This window comes from Protobothrops mucrosquamatus, unplaced genomic scaffold (assembly GCF_001527695.2).
Source record: "Protobothrops mucrosquamatus isolate PMUCROS unplaced genomic scaffold, P.Mucros_1.0 scaffold996, whole genome shotgun sequence".
In the NCBI taxonomy this organism is placed as follows: Eukaryota; Metazoa; Chordata; class Lepidosauria; order Squamata; family Viperidae; genus Protobothrops; species Protobothrops mucrosquamatus.
The window spans coordinates 244,655-260,352 of record NW_015387234.1 but is presented as its reverse complement, the minus strand read 5'-3'; the positions used below and the strand labels follow the sequence as shown (position 1 = coordinate 260,352).

The 15,698-nt window shown below is 37.2% G+C and overlaps 1 protein-coding gene across 2 annotated transcripts in view; it reads right to left on the bottom strand.

Moving 5' to 3' along the window:
• The window catches only part of PGGT1B (protein geranylgeranyltransferase type I subunit beta), a 27,989-nt gene that overhangs the window by 4,608 nt on the left and 7,683 nt on the right, over nt 1–15,698 (bottom strand). For both annotated transcript variants that reach the window (XM_015819838.2, XM_015819839.2), the window contains exons 3-8: nt 9,747–9,814; nt 8,123–8,274; nt 6,720–6,852; nt 3,740–3,785; nt 3,061–3,245; nt 1,604–1,712 (exon numbers count right to left, since the gene is read on the bottom strand). In XM_015819838.2, coding sequence (XP_015675324.1) covers nt 1,604–1,712; nt 3,061–3,245; nt 3,740–3,785; nt 6,720–6,852; nt 8,123–8,274; nt 9,747–9,814 — 693 coding nt within the window. The remainder of the gene's footprint in view (nt 1–1,603; nt 1,713–3,060; nt 3,246–3,739; nt 3,786–6,719; nt 6,853–8,122; nt 8,275–9,746; nt 9,815–15,698) is intronic.

The following is a 15,698-nucleotide window of genomic DNA, read 5'->3' as shown; positions in this document are numbered from 1 at the left end:
CACCCAATCTGTTTTCTCTTGCATTTTTCCCAGATCAATGTTATATTTGTTTGCAATTCATTCATCAGCCAGTATTGTATTTTAATCTAATTTGGTAAAAATCTAACTTACTCTAAAAATCTATTGAAAATTAAATTATAATATATTACAGTGTTGGCGAACCTTTTAGAGACCGAGTGCCCCAAAACCGCCCATCGCCGCCGCTCCGCCTCCCGCCCTGCCTGCTCTGCCCCCGTCCAGCCCACCCACAGGGCCACGCACCGTCTCCATGGCCCGCCACAGATTGCCCAGGCTGTCCTGCAGCACCATGGCAGCCACGCCCTCTGCCCACACCCCGCAGCATCATCTGGACACTATGGGGCGCGAGGGCGGAGTCTTGTCCCTGCTTCCCGGCTATGTCCTTGGCTGCACTGCTCCGTCGGGCCGTGCCCAGGGGCGACTCTGCTCCAGGGGGGCTGCTAGTGAGGACGGGGCCACAGGGGGAGGCGGGGCTGGGATGACGGTGCACGTGCCCACAGAGAGGGCTCCAAGTGTCATAGGCACACGTGTCATAGGTTCGCCACCACTGATATATTACAATAGTTTTTTTCCCTGGCGGATGAGATTTCAGATATCCAGAAGCTGAGAACAGAAGCCTGTAAATTCAGGCTTTAAGAACAGCATGAAACTCAAAAACATTTGAGCTTGTTACCAAATATTAGTTATTACAACAGAAGAAAGGGAAAATTATTGAATAGATATGAGAATATAATTCCCTATACTTAAGTTTAATTACATATAAATGCAATCATATCACATTTGGTTTTTGTCCTGGCACTGATTATTAGTTTTAGTGTATGGTCTCTATTGTAGATAAATTCAGGGTCTGGTTAATGCCAACAGTGTCCTAGAACAGCCTCTTTTAGGATTTGTAGAATGTTCTGATAATTTTGAGATGAAGTGATTAGATTAGAAAAATTGTAGGGTATTTTAAATGCTATCCCACAATAACAGGTTTTAAAACTTTAATAGTTCTATTCTATGATCTAAAACCTCAAACAAGAAACTTGTGCTTTTTGTTATACTGCAAAATGTCTTAAGCTTTAGCACAAACTTATTTCTTTCCTAAATAATATCTACCAGTGCATACTCTTTTTTTCGGCCACCATATACATCATTTGTATTTTCTAAATTGTTCTTTTATTAACCTTTCAAAGACTTTGAAAAAATAAGCTCTTTATAATCCATTTGAGTTTCTTTAGTCATCTGGAGTTGCACCTTAATTTGACTATATCACTGATGATCCAATTCCAGATTATCCTGTATTGTACAATTACCTGAGTCTTATTTCCTTCCATTGTGATAACTATTCATTTATTCTTACACTGCTTTCCCTTTTAAAATTGATTATTAATCCATATGATAAGCACTTTTCTATGATTACTTATACAGAATTTTGCCTGAGAGATTTTACAAAACACTTCATTTATCTTTTGAAAAATTAGAGTCAAAAATTTGTTTCATTCTAAGAAACATTCCTATTTCCTTTACATCCAGCTCTGTTTTAAGACAATCTTTTCATTGTCATAAATGATCACACAAGTAAGCAAAAAACTGAAAATACCTGGATGACTATCTGGCCACTTAGCAAATCCACCAACAAGGCGATCTTGGGTTGATAAAATGTAATTTCTGTTTTTTTCATAGTTTGTATACTGAAATATTTTCAGAAGCTGAAATAAAAATTTATCATACAATAAAGCAATTTCTCATGAGGAACATTCAAAGCAATACAATAAAGCAATTACAATAAAGCAATTTCTCATGAGGAACATTCAAAGCTAAATGATGATATAACATTTATATTAAATGCTAAACTGACAGCCATAAACTAATAAATATTACTCAAAAATCAGCTACAAGTTTTCCCCTTTCTTATAATAATAATAATAAAGTTGGAAAGGACCTTGGAAATCATTTAGTCCAACCCCCTGCTAAGGCAGGAAACCCTATACCATTTCAGACAAATGGCTGTCCAGTCTCTTCTTAAAAACTTCCAGTGTTGGAGCATTCACAGCTCTGGAGGCAGGTTGTTCCATCGATTAATTGTTCTGTCAGGAAATTTCTCCTTAGTTCTAGGTTGCCTCTCTCTTTGATTAGTTTCCATCCATTGCTTCTTGTCCTGCCTTCAGGTCCTTTGGAGAATAGCTTGACTCCCTCTTCTTTGTGGCAGCCCCTGAGATATTGGAACACTGCTATCATGTCACCCCTCGTCCTTCTCTTCATTAAACTAGACATACCCAATTCCAGCAGCCTTTACTTATATGCTTTGGCCTCCAGTCCCCTAATCATCTTTGTTGCTCTTCTCTGTACTCTTTCTAGAGTCTCAACATCTTTTTTACATCATGGTGACCAAAACTGGATGCAGTATTCCAAGTGTGGCCTTACCAAGGCATTGTAAAGTGGTATTAACACTTCACGTGATCTTGATTCTATCCCTCTGTTAACGCAGCCTAGCACTGTGTTGGCTTTTTTGGCAGCTGCAGCACACTGCTGGCTAATATTTAAGTGATTGTCCACTAGGACTCCCAAGATCACTCTCACAGTTACTACTATTGAGCAAGGTACCACCTATACTATACCTGTGTATTTGGTTTTTCTTGCCTAAATGTAGAACCTTACTTTTTTCACCACCAGCGCTCAGTGTTCAAGTCTGTCAAGATCCTTCTGTATCTTAAGCCTATCTTCTGGAGTGTTGGCTATTCTTGCCAGCTTGGTGTTGTCTGCAAATTTGATGAGTTCCCCATCTATCCCCTCATCAAAATCATTGATGAAGATGTTGAAGAGCACTGGGCCCAGAACAGAGCCCGGGGGCACTCCACTACACACTTCCCTCCTTCTTCCACTTCCCTCCTTTTTTCACTTCCCTTCTTCCTGCTCATTCATACATTTTAATCAGAAATTTTAGTCATCAAGGCTGATTAAAAACTTAGAAGCTTGTATACTGTTGGCACAATAAAGCTACTAGTATAGAATAAGCAGACTATAGATTCTAAAGTCTTATTTGTACTTTTAAATTACCTTAAGAGTCGCTCCTACCCAAAATGAATAACAGGTATCTACAGGCTTGTTGGGTCTTCCTTGATAACCATTCTGTTGCCTCATAATACACCATCTCCTTATTCTGTTCAGTTCCTTTTCAGAGAAGACTTCTTCAAGTTTACCCATCAGGCACAATGATGCAATACCACAAAAAGTAGAGCCACCTATAACATGGGGGATACTCTCTTCAATATGTTTACAGTCTTTATGGAATTACTAATAAGATTTAATTTACATGAACTATCATCTACTATTAATCTTGTCAAGCAACTACTGACACTAATAGCTTTTTCCTCCATGAATTTATTTAATCTTTTAAGGTAGCCTCCTACATGTTGTAACTGTTAATAGCCTCCAGATGACTTTAATTGGTTCTAATTCATCCAACTTTGAAAACATAGCTGTCATTTCACAATGTATATGGAAGCAAAAACTGCACATAGTTGTAGCAAGCATGACACTGAAGAAACTGCAATCCCAATATGGGAGAAGCCAGCTGTTCTCAATGAAAAATTAGGGTTTTTTCCCCATTTTTCATAATAATCCTCAAAACAGAATTCGGAGCTTTCACATTTTACCAGCACCGGGGCAGAAGTCAAGCTCAATCAGATTCCCACAACCACTTTTTAAAAAATGTTTAGACCAAAAAATTACTTACCATGCGATTCAAGTTCTGCTCCTTGGGCAAGACCATTATCATATGACTGAAAAAACAAAAATAAATTGGCAAAGTAATTTTTTAATAGACAGTCCTTTTTTAATGTTGCATCAGGCAAATTGAACTTTAATTCTAAAGGAAAAACAAAGATCTAACTTTTTAAGGGCAATCACTAGAGGAAAGATAGAAACATTAACTTTGTGAAAGATTGGATTTTGTTTTAAAATCTAGGAATTAAAGTAACTTTCTGCTTGGATTTAAATATCTATAAGAATAACTCTATTATAGAAAAATGCTTTCTCGTCCCATCTTCCCAGTGTATTCACCTGTCTCATATAGTTTATCTGAGATTCAGGATTCCTCCAGTGGAATCCTCCACCCTGGCACAGGTACAAGGAGCAGCAGCAGCAGTAGTAGTAGTATACTAGTATGTGAGTGTATACTAGAATGCAGTGAGTGAATGCAGAAACTTGAGGGAGAGAGATTCCACACAAACTGTGGAATTTTTCAGCAAATTATTTAGATTCAAGCCAATAAAAATATTACCTTAAAATAATATTTGTCTGGACAAAATAACAACTGATTACCCAGCTCTATGTATTTCAGCAGCATGCCAATTTGTATTGCCTACACAAACTGATATTAAATACTAACAGGCCTTATTCTTTTGCACAGTAACATAAGATATGGTGAAACAAACAAACATCTTTGTGTAGTAGTTCTCTAACAATGACATCTATTTTGCCTTGTATAAAGAGCCTTTATTCAAATAAATAAAGAGTCAGTGTAGTGGTTAAAGTGCCAGACTAGAAACCAGGAGATCATGAATGCTAGTCTTCCCTTAGACAGCCTGCCTCGTTTCGGCCTATCCAAATCTCAGGGTTATTTTTCTGGAAAATAGGAGTAGGGGACATTACATACACCAAATAAAGATGGAATATAAGTATGATAAATAAATATGTTATTCATAACCTAGAAATCAATATCAATGATAATCATTTGCCTCAATTATATATTTGCTTTCCAATGTAATGAAAAACATATAAACTGTAAAAGCAGTTTTATATTGTATAAATCTTAAATTCCAAATTGGGATTCACAATATTAGACCTTGTATGGAAAGACAACTACTTGAAATGAATTCAAATTAAGTTCAGTATCTTTATTTAATAAGCACTTTATATTAAATTGAATTAAATAATTTCAGGCATTTATTTCTGCCTATCAGTTAAAATGCTGACTCCTTTATCCTGTGTTTTAATCTTAATTAAGAAAAAACGCAGAAGTCCTATCAGATGCTCAACATCATTATTTTGAAGCATACTTCATTTTCTAAGTGCCAAATCAACTGTACAATTTCCTTATTCTCCAGGGTAACAGTCTAGAACACGGGTAGGCAACCTTGGCTCTTTTATGATAGCTGACTCAGGAATTCTGGGAATTGAAGTCCACAAGTCATAAAAGAGCCAAGGTTGCCTACCCCTGGCTAGAAATATTTTAGTTATTCAAAGTTTTCCCCAAATCATATCAGAATTAAAAATAAGCATTCTAGATTCTTCACTATTCACTAAATTATTTTTTTTATTGAAGGAATTCATGAGAAAGCTAGAGCTAACAACTTGAGAAGTAAGAAACCTGGGACTGAATCATTAGGTAAACATAGTGCCAATGCTATCCATAGCCCTATCTGAGAAAAAAACTGCATACAGTCTATTACAACAAAAGAACAGAAATATTAAGAAGAATTTAATCCTGGAGGGACACATATACAGTGAGATTTTTTAGACTCTTTATCATCATTATTATAACTATTTTGTATCTGCAATAAATCTTATCTATCAGAGCCCTGTCTTTCCATGAAAGCTCCTGATTGCAGACTGAAAAATCTAGAGAGATGTTGTAAACCAGACATTTAAAAATATTACAACCTCAACTTTCACAAAAGCTAAATATTACAATTTTTACATAGTAGACAATAGTATCTACTATTGTAGATATTACAATATATCTATAGCATGCATGTAGAATATACTGTCCAAAACAGAATTTAAATTTATGAATTCTGTTAATCACTCTAAAAAACTATGCTATTTTTAACATCATTTTTTTGTAAAAGGATGTTAAATTTAAACATCATTTAAATTTAAATTAAAAATTTAAAAATTAAAAGTGAAACTCTCAATAGTCACTAAAAAGCAGATGCTAGTTTCTCCAAAAGAAGTTACTAAGATTTGAGGTAAAAAGGATAGGAAGTCTATATATTTTGCTAGTAATGGAAGAATACACATTGTAGCATCCCTATGAATCCTATATCACTATATATAGTTGTTTGGTGGTATATGTATTACGGTTCGTCACAAAGTCAGTCAGATGTTTAGTCTTGGATTTGGCATTTTTGTCCATCTATTCTACTGAGTCCTCAAAGATCTGGGATAGGCAGATGTTGATGAATAATATTAAAAGTATTGTCGCAGATTGTAAGCTGCCTTTTGCAACTGTCTGATAGTGATTTTGTCAATGCCAATGGTATTCAAGTGGTGCTTCAGGTGTTTTGGAATTGCATCCAAAGCACTTTTTACCACTGGTACTATTTTTGCTTTCTTTTGCCACCATCATTTTATTTGCAGATTTTTACATTTTGTGATTTTCTCTTCCATTTTGCTGTGTCCAGCTATTTTAATGTCCACTATCCAGACTTTTTTGTCTTTCTTATCAACAATTATTAATGTGGGATATTGTGTGGCAGTTATATTATTATTTATGGTTAAACTAAAGACTACTCATTCAACTATTCATTCAAGAAATAGCTAAATATTATTTCTATGATATAATTTGGATTCAGTAATTATATTCAATAATATAATTTGGGGGAAAAGACATATTGCAATAAATCAGGGATGCTCATAAGAAGCAATATAATGGTTTTTTAAGTACAGGATACAAGCAACATTTTAATCAAGTGACACTTGGCAAAACTTACCATGCTTCTTCTAATATAGTCAATGGCTTTCTTTGTATCCATTCCTGACCAACTATTGAGCATGTAGCATATACAAGCAGCACAGTATACAAATCTCATGTCATTTTCACTTCCTTCAAGGACTGCACAAAAACTACAAAAAAAAATAGTTATGTAACAGTCATGATATGGTTTAACTATATATTTTTGTTTCCAAGACAAAGCACAATGGTCTTCCTTCAATGATCAGGTTTATTAATGTCAATTATCAATATCTATCTATCTATCTATCTATCTATCTATCTATCTATCTATCTATCTATCTATCTATCTATCTATCTATCTATCTATCTATCTATAATTTTTCCTTGAGTCAAGGTCAACTATAAATCCAATTTAAGCAGATTAAGTTTTTCAGAAAATAGAGAATATTTTCTGTTATGGAAATATAATAATTCAAGCACCCATTTAAAGATCTAAACCTACACTTTTATTTTTAGTATGCATGCCCACATGATTAGTTTTTGCTTTTGCTTCCTTATTTTTACAGTGTTCATGTGCAAGTTGATACAGAAGTATTGTGTAAAAGAAGACATATGACACTAAAGAGCTCAATTGCCAATTACAATAGCAGGAGAAATAATTGATATTAAAGATGCACAATGGAATTTCCAACTCTTCTCTGCATGAAATATTGTGAAGCATCCCTTTTCAAGTGAGAATCAGGCATTTGAAAGACATATTGGACCACTTTGAGTAATTTCAAAATGTTCCAAGGATAAAGCAGAGCACTTCTTGTTCTTGTGTTTCAAGGTTAAAAGGGTTTCTAAAATATTTTGAGGCAGCCACACAACAGTTGCAGACACAAAATGAGATTTTTCCACATTCCTATTTGATCATCATATTGCAAAGCTGTATAATACAATGGAATTATTTAAGACAGTTATAATTAACGCTGTAGGTCATAGAAGAAGATATAAGATACCACTACTCCTACGTATAGCTACAAATATTTCAACTTTTTGACTCAACATTTTATATTCTATTTCTGTAAATGCAATTTTTATTAACTTAGATTGAACACATGTCCAATTTCTCATTCACCAGCTACCTGATGACATAAAGAAGACAGCCCTGATATACCCTTCCAATTTTATCATTTCAAGGCAAGAACATAGGTTTCCCTCGTTCCTGAGCTGTGCTGTGTAAAATGAGGAAGGGCTAATAAAGACTATTCTACTAACTGGAAGGTCATGGTCTCCAGCTGCTTCTCTGAAAATATAACAACAGAGGCATGGAACAGGAAGATACTTTTTCTTTATATGCCTAGCTGCCCAATCCAGATTCAGCTTGACCAACTGCTATACTATACTAGTGTGCATAATTTTTTCATTTTTTTCTTTTCTAAATATATTTTACTGTACCTCCCATCTTCCAGCTGTAGTGCTCTGAGTCCTGCCAAGCAGGCTTCTTTATTTACTCGGCTTAAATCATCGCCAAGAATAATTAAGCAGCAAAGGCCAGTGTAAGTCATTGCTATGTGCCCACTGTCATATGGATGAGAAATACCAGGCCCCTGAAACAAGAGAAAATTCAAGTTTGTTTACCAAACAAAATTGTAATTACATATACATAAATATAAGCATTTATTTTACAGATAATATCCCTGAGCTTTTTATTGTATTTCAGGAAGGATCTAGTCAGGAATACTGGCTTGAAAAGCTATATATAAATGTCCACCTCTACATGACCCACACATATCAGCAACTGTGCAAGCATAGGAAGAAGCTATTTTAAGGCTACATAGATTTATGATACCAAACAGCTTTTGCAGAGACTTTTTCTCAATTGGTGACTGTTTTTAATCTCAACTTACCTCTGTAGGACAGATCTCCAACAATATAGCATTTGATAGAAAATAACATATTGATACTATAAAAATACCATATTTATCATTTCAGGCAATTTTCCTAGCAAGAAGTTAAAGAAGCAGAAGCTTCACTTTTCAAATAGAAAGTTATAAACATGGTATCAACAACATCCGTTCTAGGATCTTTATTAAATTATTCATAAATAAATTATTATTAGGATGAACCATGGCATGGCAAATCTATTCAAACTGGGAGGACAGCAATTAAAAAGTAAATGTAATAAAAGAGTTATAGTAAAAGTGGAGCAATTCTACTTGAAGAGATTCAGAAACTGAAAAGATTATTGGACAGCTGGCAAGTCTGTTAATTCAGGTGATAAACTGAGACAATTGAAACCTGGGAAAGTTAAACATCAAAGCACCCATCAAAAGGAAGGGTTTCCCCTCCTGTATTGGTTTTCAGAATGGTGTATCCAGGCCACTTTCATTTAAGAGAAATGCAGGTATTATATTATGACATATCTTCATGTATTCTACAGGTATATGACTTTCAACCGTTTTGGGGGTGGGGAGAATTTCTTGGCTTGGAAATGTTATCTGTTTCTATTTGAGAAATTTTAATAGACCAACATCTGACAATCCCCAGTAAGGATGAAAATAGTAATGTGGTGCTTAATAGTTAATGTAATTGAAAACCCACCCAAAATTGCATCTTGCAGTTTGTCTTTATCCAAGGTTGGCCAATAGTTAATAAAAAAAAAAAACCACTTTGTTTGAAGGTTTTGGATTTTAGAGCAAGCATAAACCAGAATTTCTTTGAACTATGATTTGCTTGCTAAATACCTAAATAATCATATCAGAGAGTAAAGGAAAAGCAAATTCATTTTCCAAAGTATGGTCTGAATTATTCTATGGTAGACTGGAAAAAATGGTTCATTATTTGATTTAAGATATAAAAAATATCTGCATTAACTTAAAGCTTTTATAAAGATACTGTATCTGTAAATAATTATATTTCAGTCTCTAAATAAAAATATTTTCCTACATTTTTAGAAAATATTTCAGCATTTTTACTTTATATCTTTCTAATTTCTACCCATAAAGCACTATGTTTAGATTTTACACCTTATTTCCATTTTAACTTCTAAGATGTCAGTTAAAACACATCATTCACTAACCTTAGATGGATTGAAAGGGATTCCTAGATATGAAGAACCACGGAAGCCACAGTGATGCATGTTTGTTCCTTGAGAGGAAAAATAAAACTTGTTATTTTGCATAGGAGAGGTCTCTTAAAAACTGCTAGCACCTGGTACTAAAAAAAAAATCAGCTGAAATTTAAAGACCTAGTGTAGCTTACCACTAGAGATATTTTTCAACCAATGATAACAACTGGGACCAGAATTTCTGTTGTTCAGTAGGATGGCTGTTAAGTGAGTTGTGCCCAATTATATGATCTTTTTTGCCATGATTGTTAAGTGAATCATGCAGTTGTTAAGTGAATCCAGCTTCCCCCATTTGTTTTTGGAAACTGGTGGGAAGGTCACAAATTGCAATCACATGACCCTGGAATGCTGCAACAGTTAGAAATACATGTCAATTGCCAAGTGCCCAAATTTTGATCAAGTAACAGTGGGGACGTTGTGATGGTCAGAAGTTGCAAGGATCAGTTGTAAGTCATTTTTTTCAGTGCTGTTATAACTTTGAATGGTCATTAAATGAATGGCTGTAAGCCAAGGACTATCTCTAATATAATCATATATACTTATTCATTCATTCATACATACATACATACTTAGAAATTCCAGTAAGTAGGTATGCAGAGAACTCTGCCAGTCTTATAAATTCTAGACAAGATATAAACAAGAAAAGTCCCCCAGAACTAAGCATCACTACAAAATATTAAAAAATACAGATGGTAGATAGTTGATGGTCCACAATAGGAGGCTGAGCTAGCCTACCAAAAGCTAAGAAAGATTAGATCTTGTACTGATCTGTAGATCTGTATTGTTGCAAGTGTGTGTGTGTGTGTGTGTGTTTGTGCCAATGTTGATTTCTAGTGATTGTGTTGAGACATTGTTCATTTCTGGGCTAGTCTCTGCAGTCTTCTTGGCAAGTGGCTTGAAAATGGTTTGCCACTGCCTTCTTCCTAGGGCTAAGAGAGAGTGAAACTGACATAGCTGGCTTTGTGCCTAAATTGGGACTAGAACTCACAGTCTCCTAGTTTCTAATCTGGTGCCTTAACCACTATGACTATACCAAACTGGTGCTCTCATACAGTACAAGGTACAAACAATCTGTAAAATGCAACGGAAAGGAAATTTATTTACAATTTAAATAAAATGGATATTGTATAAAATGCTAGAATAATAAATATTAACATTGGCATAAATCAAACAGAATTTTAGAATGTCTTCAAAGAACTTAAAAAATATGCTATACTTTCTACAGATAGCCGATTGCAATTGTCATCACTAAGGCAGTTTTTTGAACAATGGATCCATAATGTAACCTTAATAGTATCTGTCTCTGTAGACAAACTGTCCAAACCATGTTATGGAAGAGGAACAAGTTCTACCTTGAAGATGGATTTTAAAATGACAGGCTACAAGAATGTCATGATTAAAAATGTTACATTGGATGTACAAAAGGAACTGGCTAATGTCTTAATATTTAAAAGGGGTATGCTAACAACAAATTGAGAGAGACCTGAATAATTTTCTTACACTGGATTTATAAAATTGTCTTGTCAAAATTTTATGATAAGGGACAAAGAAAAATGAAAAGAAATAAAGTTCTAGCACATTATTTGAAGGGACTAAAGTTACAAGTAAAAGGAATATAAAAAATACCTCTCAGGAATTTTTAGAATATAAACACAACTCTAGGATTTTCAACTCATTATTTGCACACAGTTATTTTTAAAGGGAAGAAAGCTATTTGTGAATTTTACCCAAACATTCAAAGGTAAAAGCCCATAAGAACACCAATCATAAGCAAGTTTTCTGTTCTTTTTTTTTAAATTCTAGGACTGCAAATACTTACAAAGAGATGCTTTGATACATGCAGATATATCTTTTTCCAAGCTCATACAGTAGCCCTGGAAGCTGTTTCTGACTGCCTGGACAGACACAGTTAGGAGCAACTTCCAAAGCAGCTGCACAAGCCTGGAAAAAGATGCAACTGCTTTAGCAATTCAAGGAGATGGGTCTCATATACGCCCTAAGTATTTTTTCTGAAGCACTTGCACAATCCTACAAAGCACTCTCACTGAACCAGTTGCTTTTAAATCATTATCTGTACACAATCCAAGTCCCTGCAAATCTTGGTTTCAATCTTCTTTAACCTGGTACCTCTAGACTAGGTGGAAGTTCCATAATCGCCATTGCAGCTAATGATTATGAGAAATGATTCAACACATTTCAAGGGCACCAATTTGGAAAAGCTAGTATAATTTTTAATTCAAGTACTCTTGAAATTAATTACCAAAGGGGATACCACAATAAATGTATAAGAAATCACAATAAGAGTCATCCAGCAATTTGAAAATGAAACAAACTGTAGCCAAATGTGAGCTTATATAATAAAGATTCCAGAAGACTGCCAAAGTCTAATGCTAAAGTTGATAGTTAGGCATGTTTTGAAATAATAAACAAAGTATTTAAGTTTCATATTGCAGTATCAATGAGTGTTAGATTGTATAATTTTAGTTTCATAATTTAATATTGCATTAATAACTAGGTATAATTTAGTCTGAAAAGACCAGACCAAAGTAAGTTACAGACAACAACATTAAAATCTTGAGATGCCTTAAAGACTACAACACATTATACTTAAAGCTGTAATAGATTTGTTTCTCTAAGGCACTCCCATTAATCTTTCCTTTTATTTGGAACCAAATATAAAAGCTCCCTTTTGAAATTATAATCTAAAAGTTTTCAATTAAATTAAATGATGGGAGCGTTCCTCACCAATGGTATACAGACTTTAAAATCTTATGCTCATAATTTATCGTAATTGATACATACACTATAACACAGAATAGCTGTGTATTTATGCGTGCATATGTTTGTATATATCAAGTCACTGGTAGGTCTTAAAATTTGAAATGTCAAAACCCTCTGGATTATAATATGGTGCCATCTAGTGTTTACAGAAATTGTGTTACTATTTCTGGGGGAAAAAATAAAACAGCTTTTTCTAATATGGTACTTCAAAATATACTAGATTTTAAGTATCATAATTTCCCAGTCTTTGGCCTTATTCATTAGAGCACTATGCACTGTGGAAAGGGTAAATCACCAAATAAATTAGGATGAATTAAAGTATTTAAAAAGTATATAAAATATTCCATTTATTTAACTCCACAATTATTCTAGGAAATTCACACTAAAATCTGATGACAACATCACACTGAAGTGTAATATAGCTTGTTTAGTTTGATAGTTTGGCTTTAGCAATTGGCTAAACTCAGAAAAGTATGGTTTAGGGAGGCATAGTGGCACAAGGATTAGAACACAGTCACACAAGGCTGACTTTGCTCACTGCCAGGAGTTTGATTCTGACCAGCTCAAGGTTTATTCAGTCTTCCATCCTTCTGAGATCAATAAAATGAGGACCAAGATTGTTGCAGGCAATATGCTGTAAACCACTTAGAGCAGTGGTTCTCAACCTTCCTAATGCCGCAACCCTTTAATACAGTTCCTCATGTTGTGGTGACCCCAACCATAAAATTATTTTCGTTGCTACTTCATAACTGTAATTTTGCTCTCCCTCTCTCTCTCCCTCCTATTTCTCTCTCCCTCTTTCTTTCTCTCTCCCTCTCTCCCCTTCTTTCTCTCTCCCTCTCTCCCTTTCTTTCTCTCTCCCTTTCTCTTTCCCTCTTTCTCTATTTCTCTCCCTTTCTCCCTTTTTCTCTCCCTCTCTCTCCCTCCCTCTCTCCCCCTCTCTCTCCCTATTTCTCTCTCTCCCTTTCTTTCTCTCTCCCTTTCTCCCTTTCTTTCTCTCTCCCTGTCACTCTCTTTCTCTCTCCCCCTCTCTCTTTCTCTCTCTCTCCCTCTCTCTATTTCTCTCTCCCTGTCTTCCTCTCAAAGATCCTTAAAATCCTTAAAAGTTATGCTTGGGTGGAAGACTTTTTCTTTTACAGATGGGGTGGGTTGGCAGACAAGTACTCAAAAAAAAAAAGGAAAAAAAAAAAGTGTGAATAGGCATCCAGTAGCTAGCTTGAAGTTTGAACGACTTCTTTCTTTTGCCACCATCTTCTAGGAGGAGCAAAAGACATCCAGCACTGCAACCAGGTGCCCTGGACTGGCCATTCCAGGGCTTCCTGCACCGGCTGACTTAGTTGTCTGCAACCTCCTGTTGTCACTTGAGGGGGGGGGAAGGGACACGGGCGGGAAAGATTTCTTCTTCCTCATCTGAGGAGGGAAGTTATGTTGGACCGTCGACTCCGTGTTGACCCCCGTGGGCCCGACATTCACGGGCAGGCGGGAATCCGCCCACCGAGCCATCACCTCCCCATCGCCCTCCACGCCAGCCAGCTCCGGCACCAGACCTCCCAGCTGACAAGCGCACATCCAGGGGGTCGCCAGCTGACGGGCGCAGAAGATCGGCACCGCGGCGGCCTCCCAGCCACCCACTTCTTCGGCTGGAGCAATTGCCAGGGCTTGCATGGTCGCCGGCGGCGGGGAGCGCGTCAGCGGCCATTGGGGACGCCAGCGGTTCTGTGCCACGGAGGCTTGAGGCGCGGGATGCGGAGCGGTGCAGTACCTTGGGAGGCGGCAGGACGGGGGAGGGGTTACCTGCATCCTGCCGGCCGAACTCTGGAAGGCTGCCTGAATGAAGAATTTTAGGGGGAGTTGAAAGCGAGACAGGTTCCTAAGACCATCGGAAATATGTGTTTTCTGATGGTTTTAGGTGACCCCTGTGAAAGGGTCGTTCGACCCCCAAAGGGGTCACGACCCACAGGTTGAGAACCGCTGACTTAGAGTGTGCTGTAAAGCAGGGCTTTTCAACCAGTGGTACGGGTACCACTTGTGGTACATTGGCACCTGACAGGTGGTACGCGACCATCCTAGAAAAGTGGTAGCGGGGGAGGGGAATGAGCTGAACCGGTGGCAGCACCGCACAAGCCTGAGCGAGAGATGGATGGAGCTGCAGGGATGTCAGGGCTCAGCGGAAGAGCCAGGATCAGCGCCAGGCTCCAGCTGGAGCTTGGCGCTGATCCTGGCGCTTCTGCAAAGCCCAGAAGAAGCGGCAATCAGCTGGAATGTTGCAGCATCTCCAGGGTCCTGTGATTTACATTCAGATGCTTGGCAACTGATTCATATTTATGACGGTCACAGTGTCCCAGGGTCATGTGAAGTCACCAAAACCTGCTGCAACCACCCAGCAGACGGGGGGGGGAATAAAAACCAAACACCCCCCACCCCACCCCCGCTGCCAATCCTCAAGAGAAATGCTCACAACAATGAAAACCTCGGACAGGAGGAAGAGTGCCACCAGGTGGGCAGGCAGGTGTCTTGCTTGGCTGTGGCTTGGGGGGCACTTTTTCAGTGCCATTGTAACTTTGAACAGTCACTAAGCGAACTGTTGTAAGTTGAGGACTACCTGTACTTTATCACTTTTTTCCTTTTTTTTTTGGTCAAGTTTTTGACACCTTGCTAGGCGACTGGTGGTACTCGGATATTACCATATCCTAAAAGTGGTAGAATGGGTGAAAAGGTTGAAAAGCCCTGCTGTAAAGCACTATGAAGTCTAAATGCTATTGCTGCTATGCTCTTAATCATTGGTTATTTTTGGTGAGAAAGACTGTACTTAAAGATATATTACCAACCCCAATAAAAAGGGTACATGAAATACCTTCTAAATCACTCTAAGCATCATGTTTCAAGAACTCCTGCATACAGTTCACAATAAAGTTGATTACTGGTGGGACTTCCGGTGGCAGGCGATTTCGTCGGTCGCAGCTGTTTGCTGCCTCCCGCCTGTTTTGCGTAAAAGCCGGTTTGACAGCCAGCACCAGCTGTCAAACGGCTTGATACCTTTCCCCTGGGCATAAGGGGATAGGTGAGCTGCCCGGGGTAGGAGTTGAGTTCCCGAGTCGTCCTATATGGACGATGTAGGTGAGA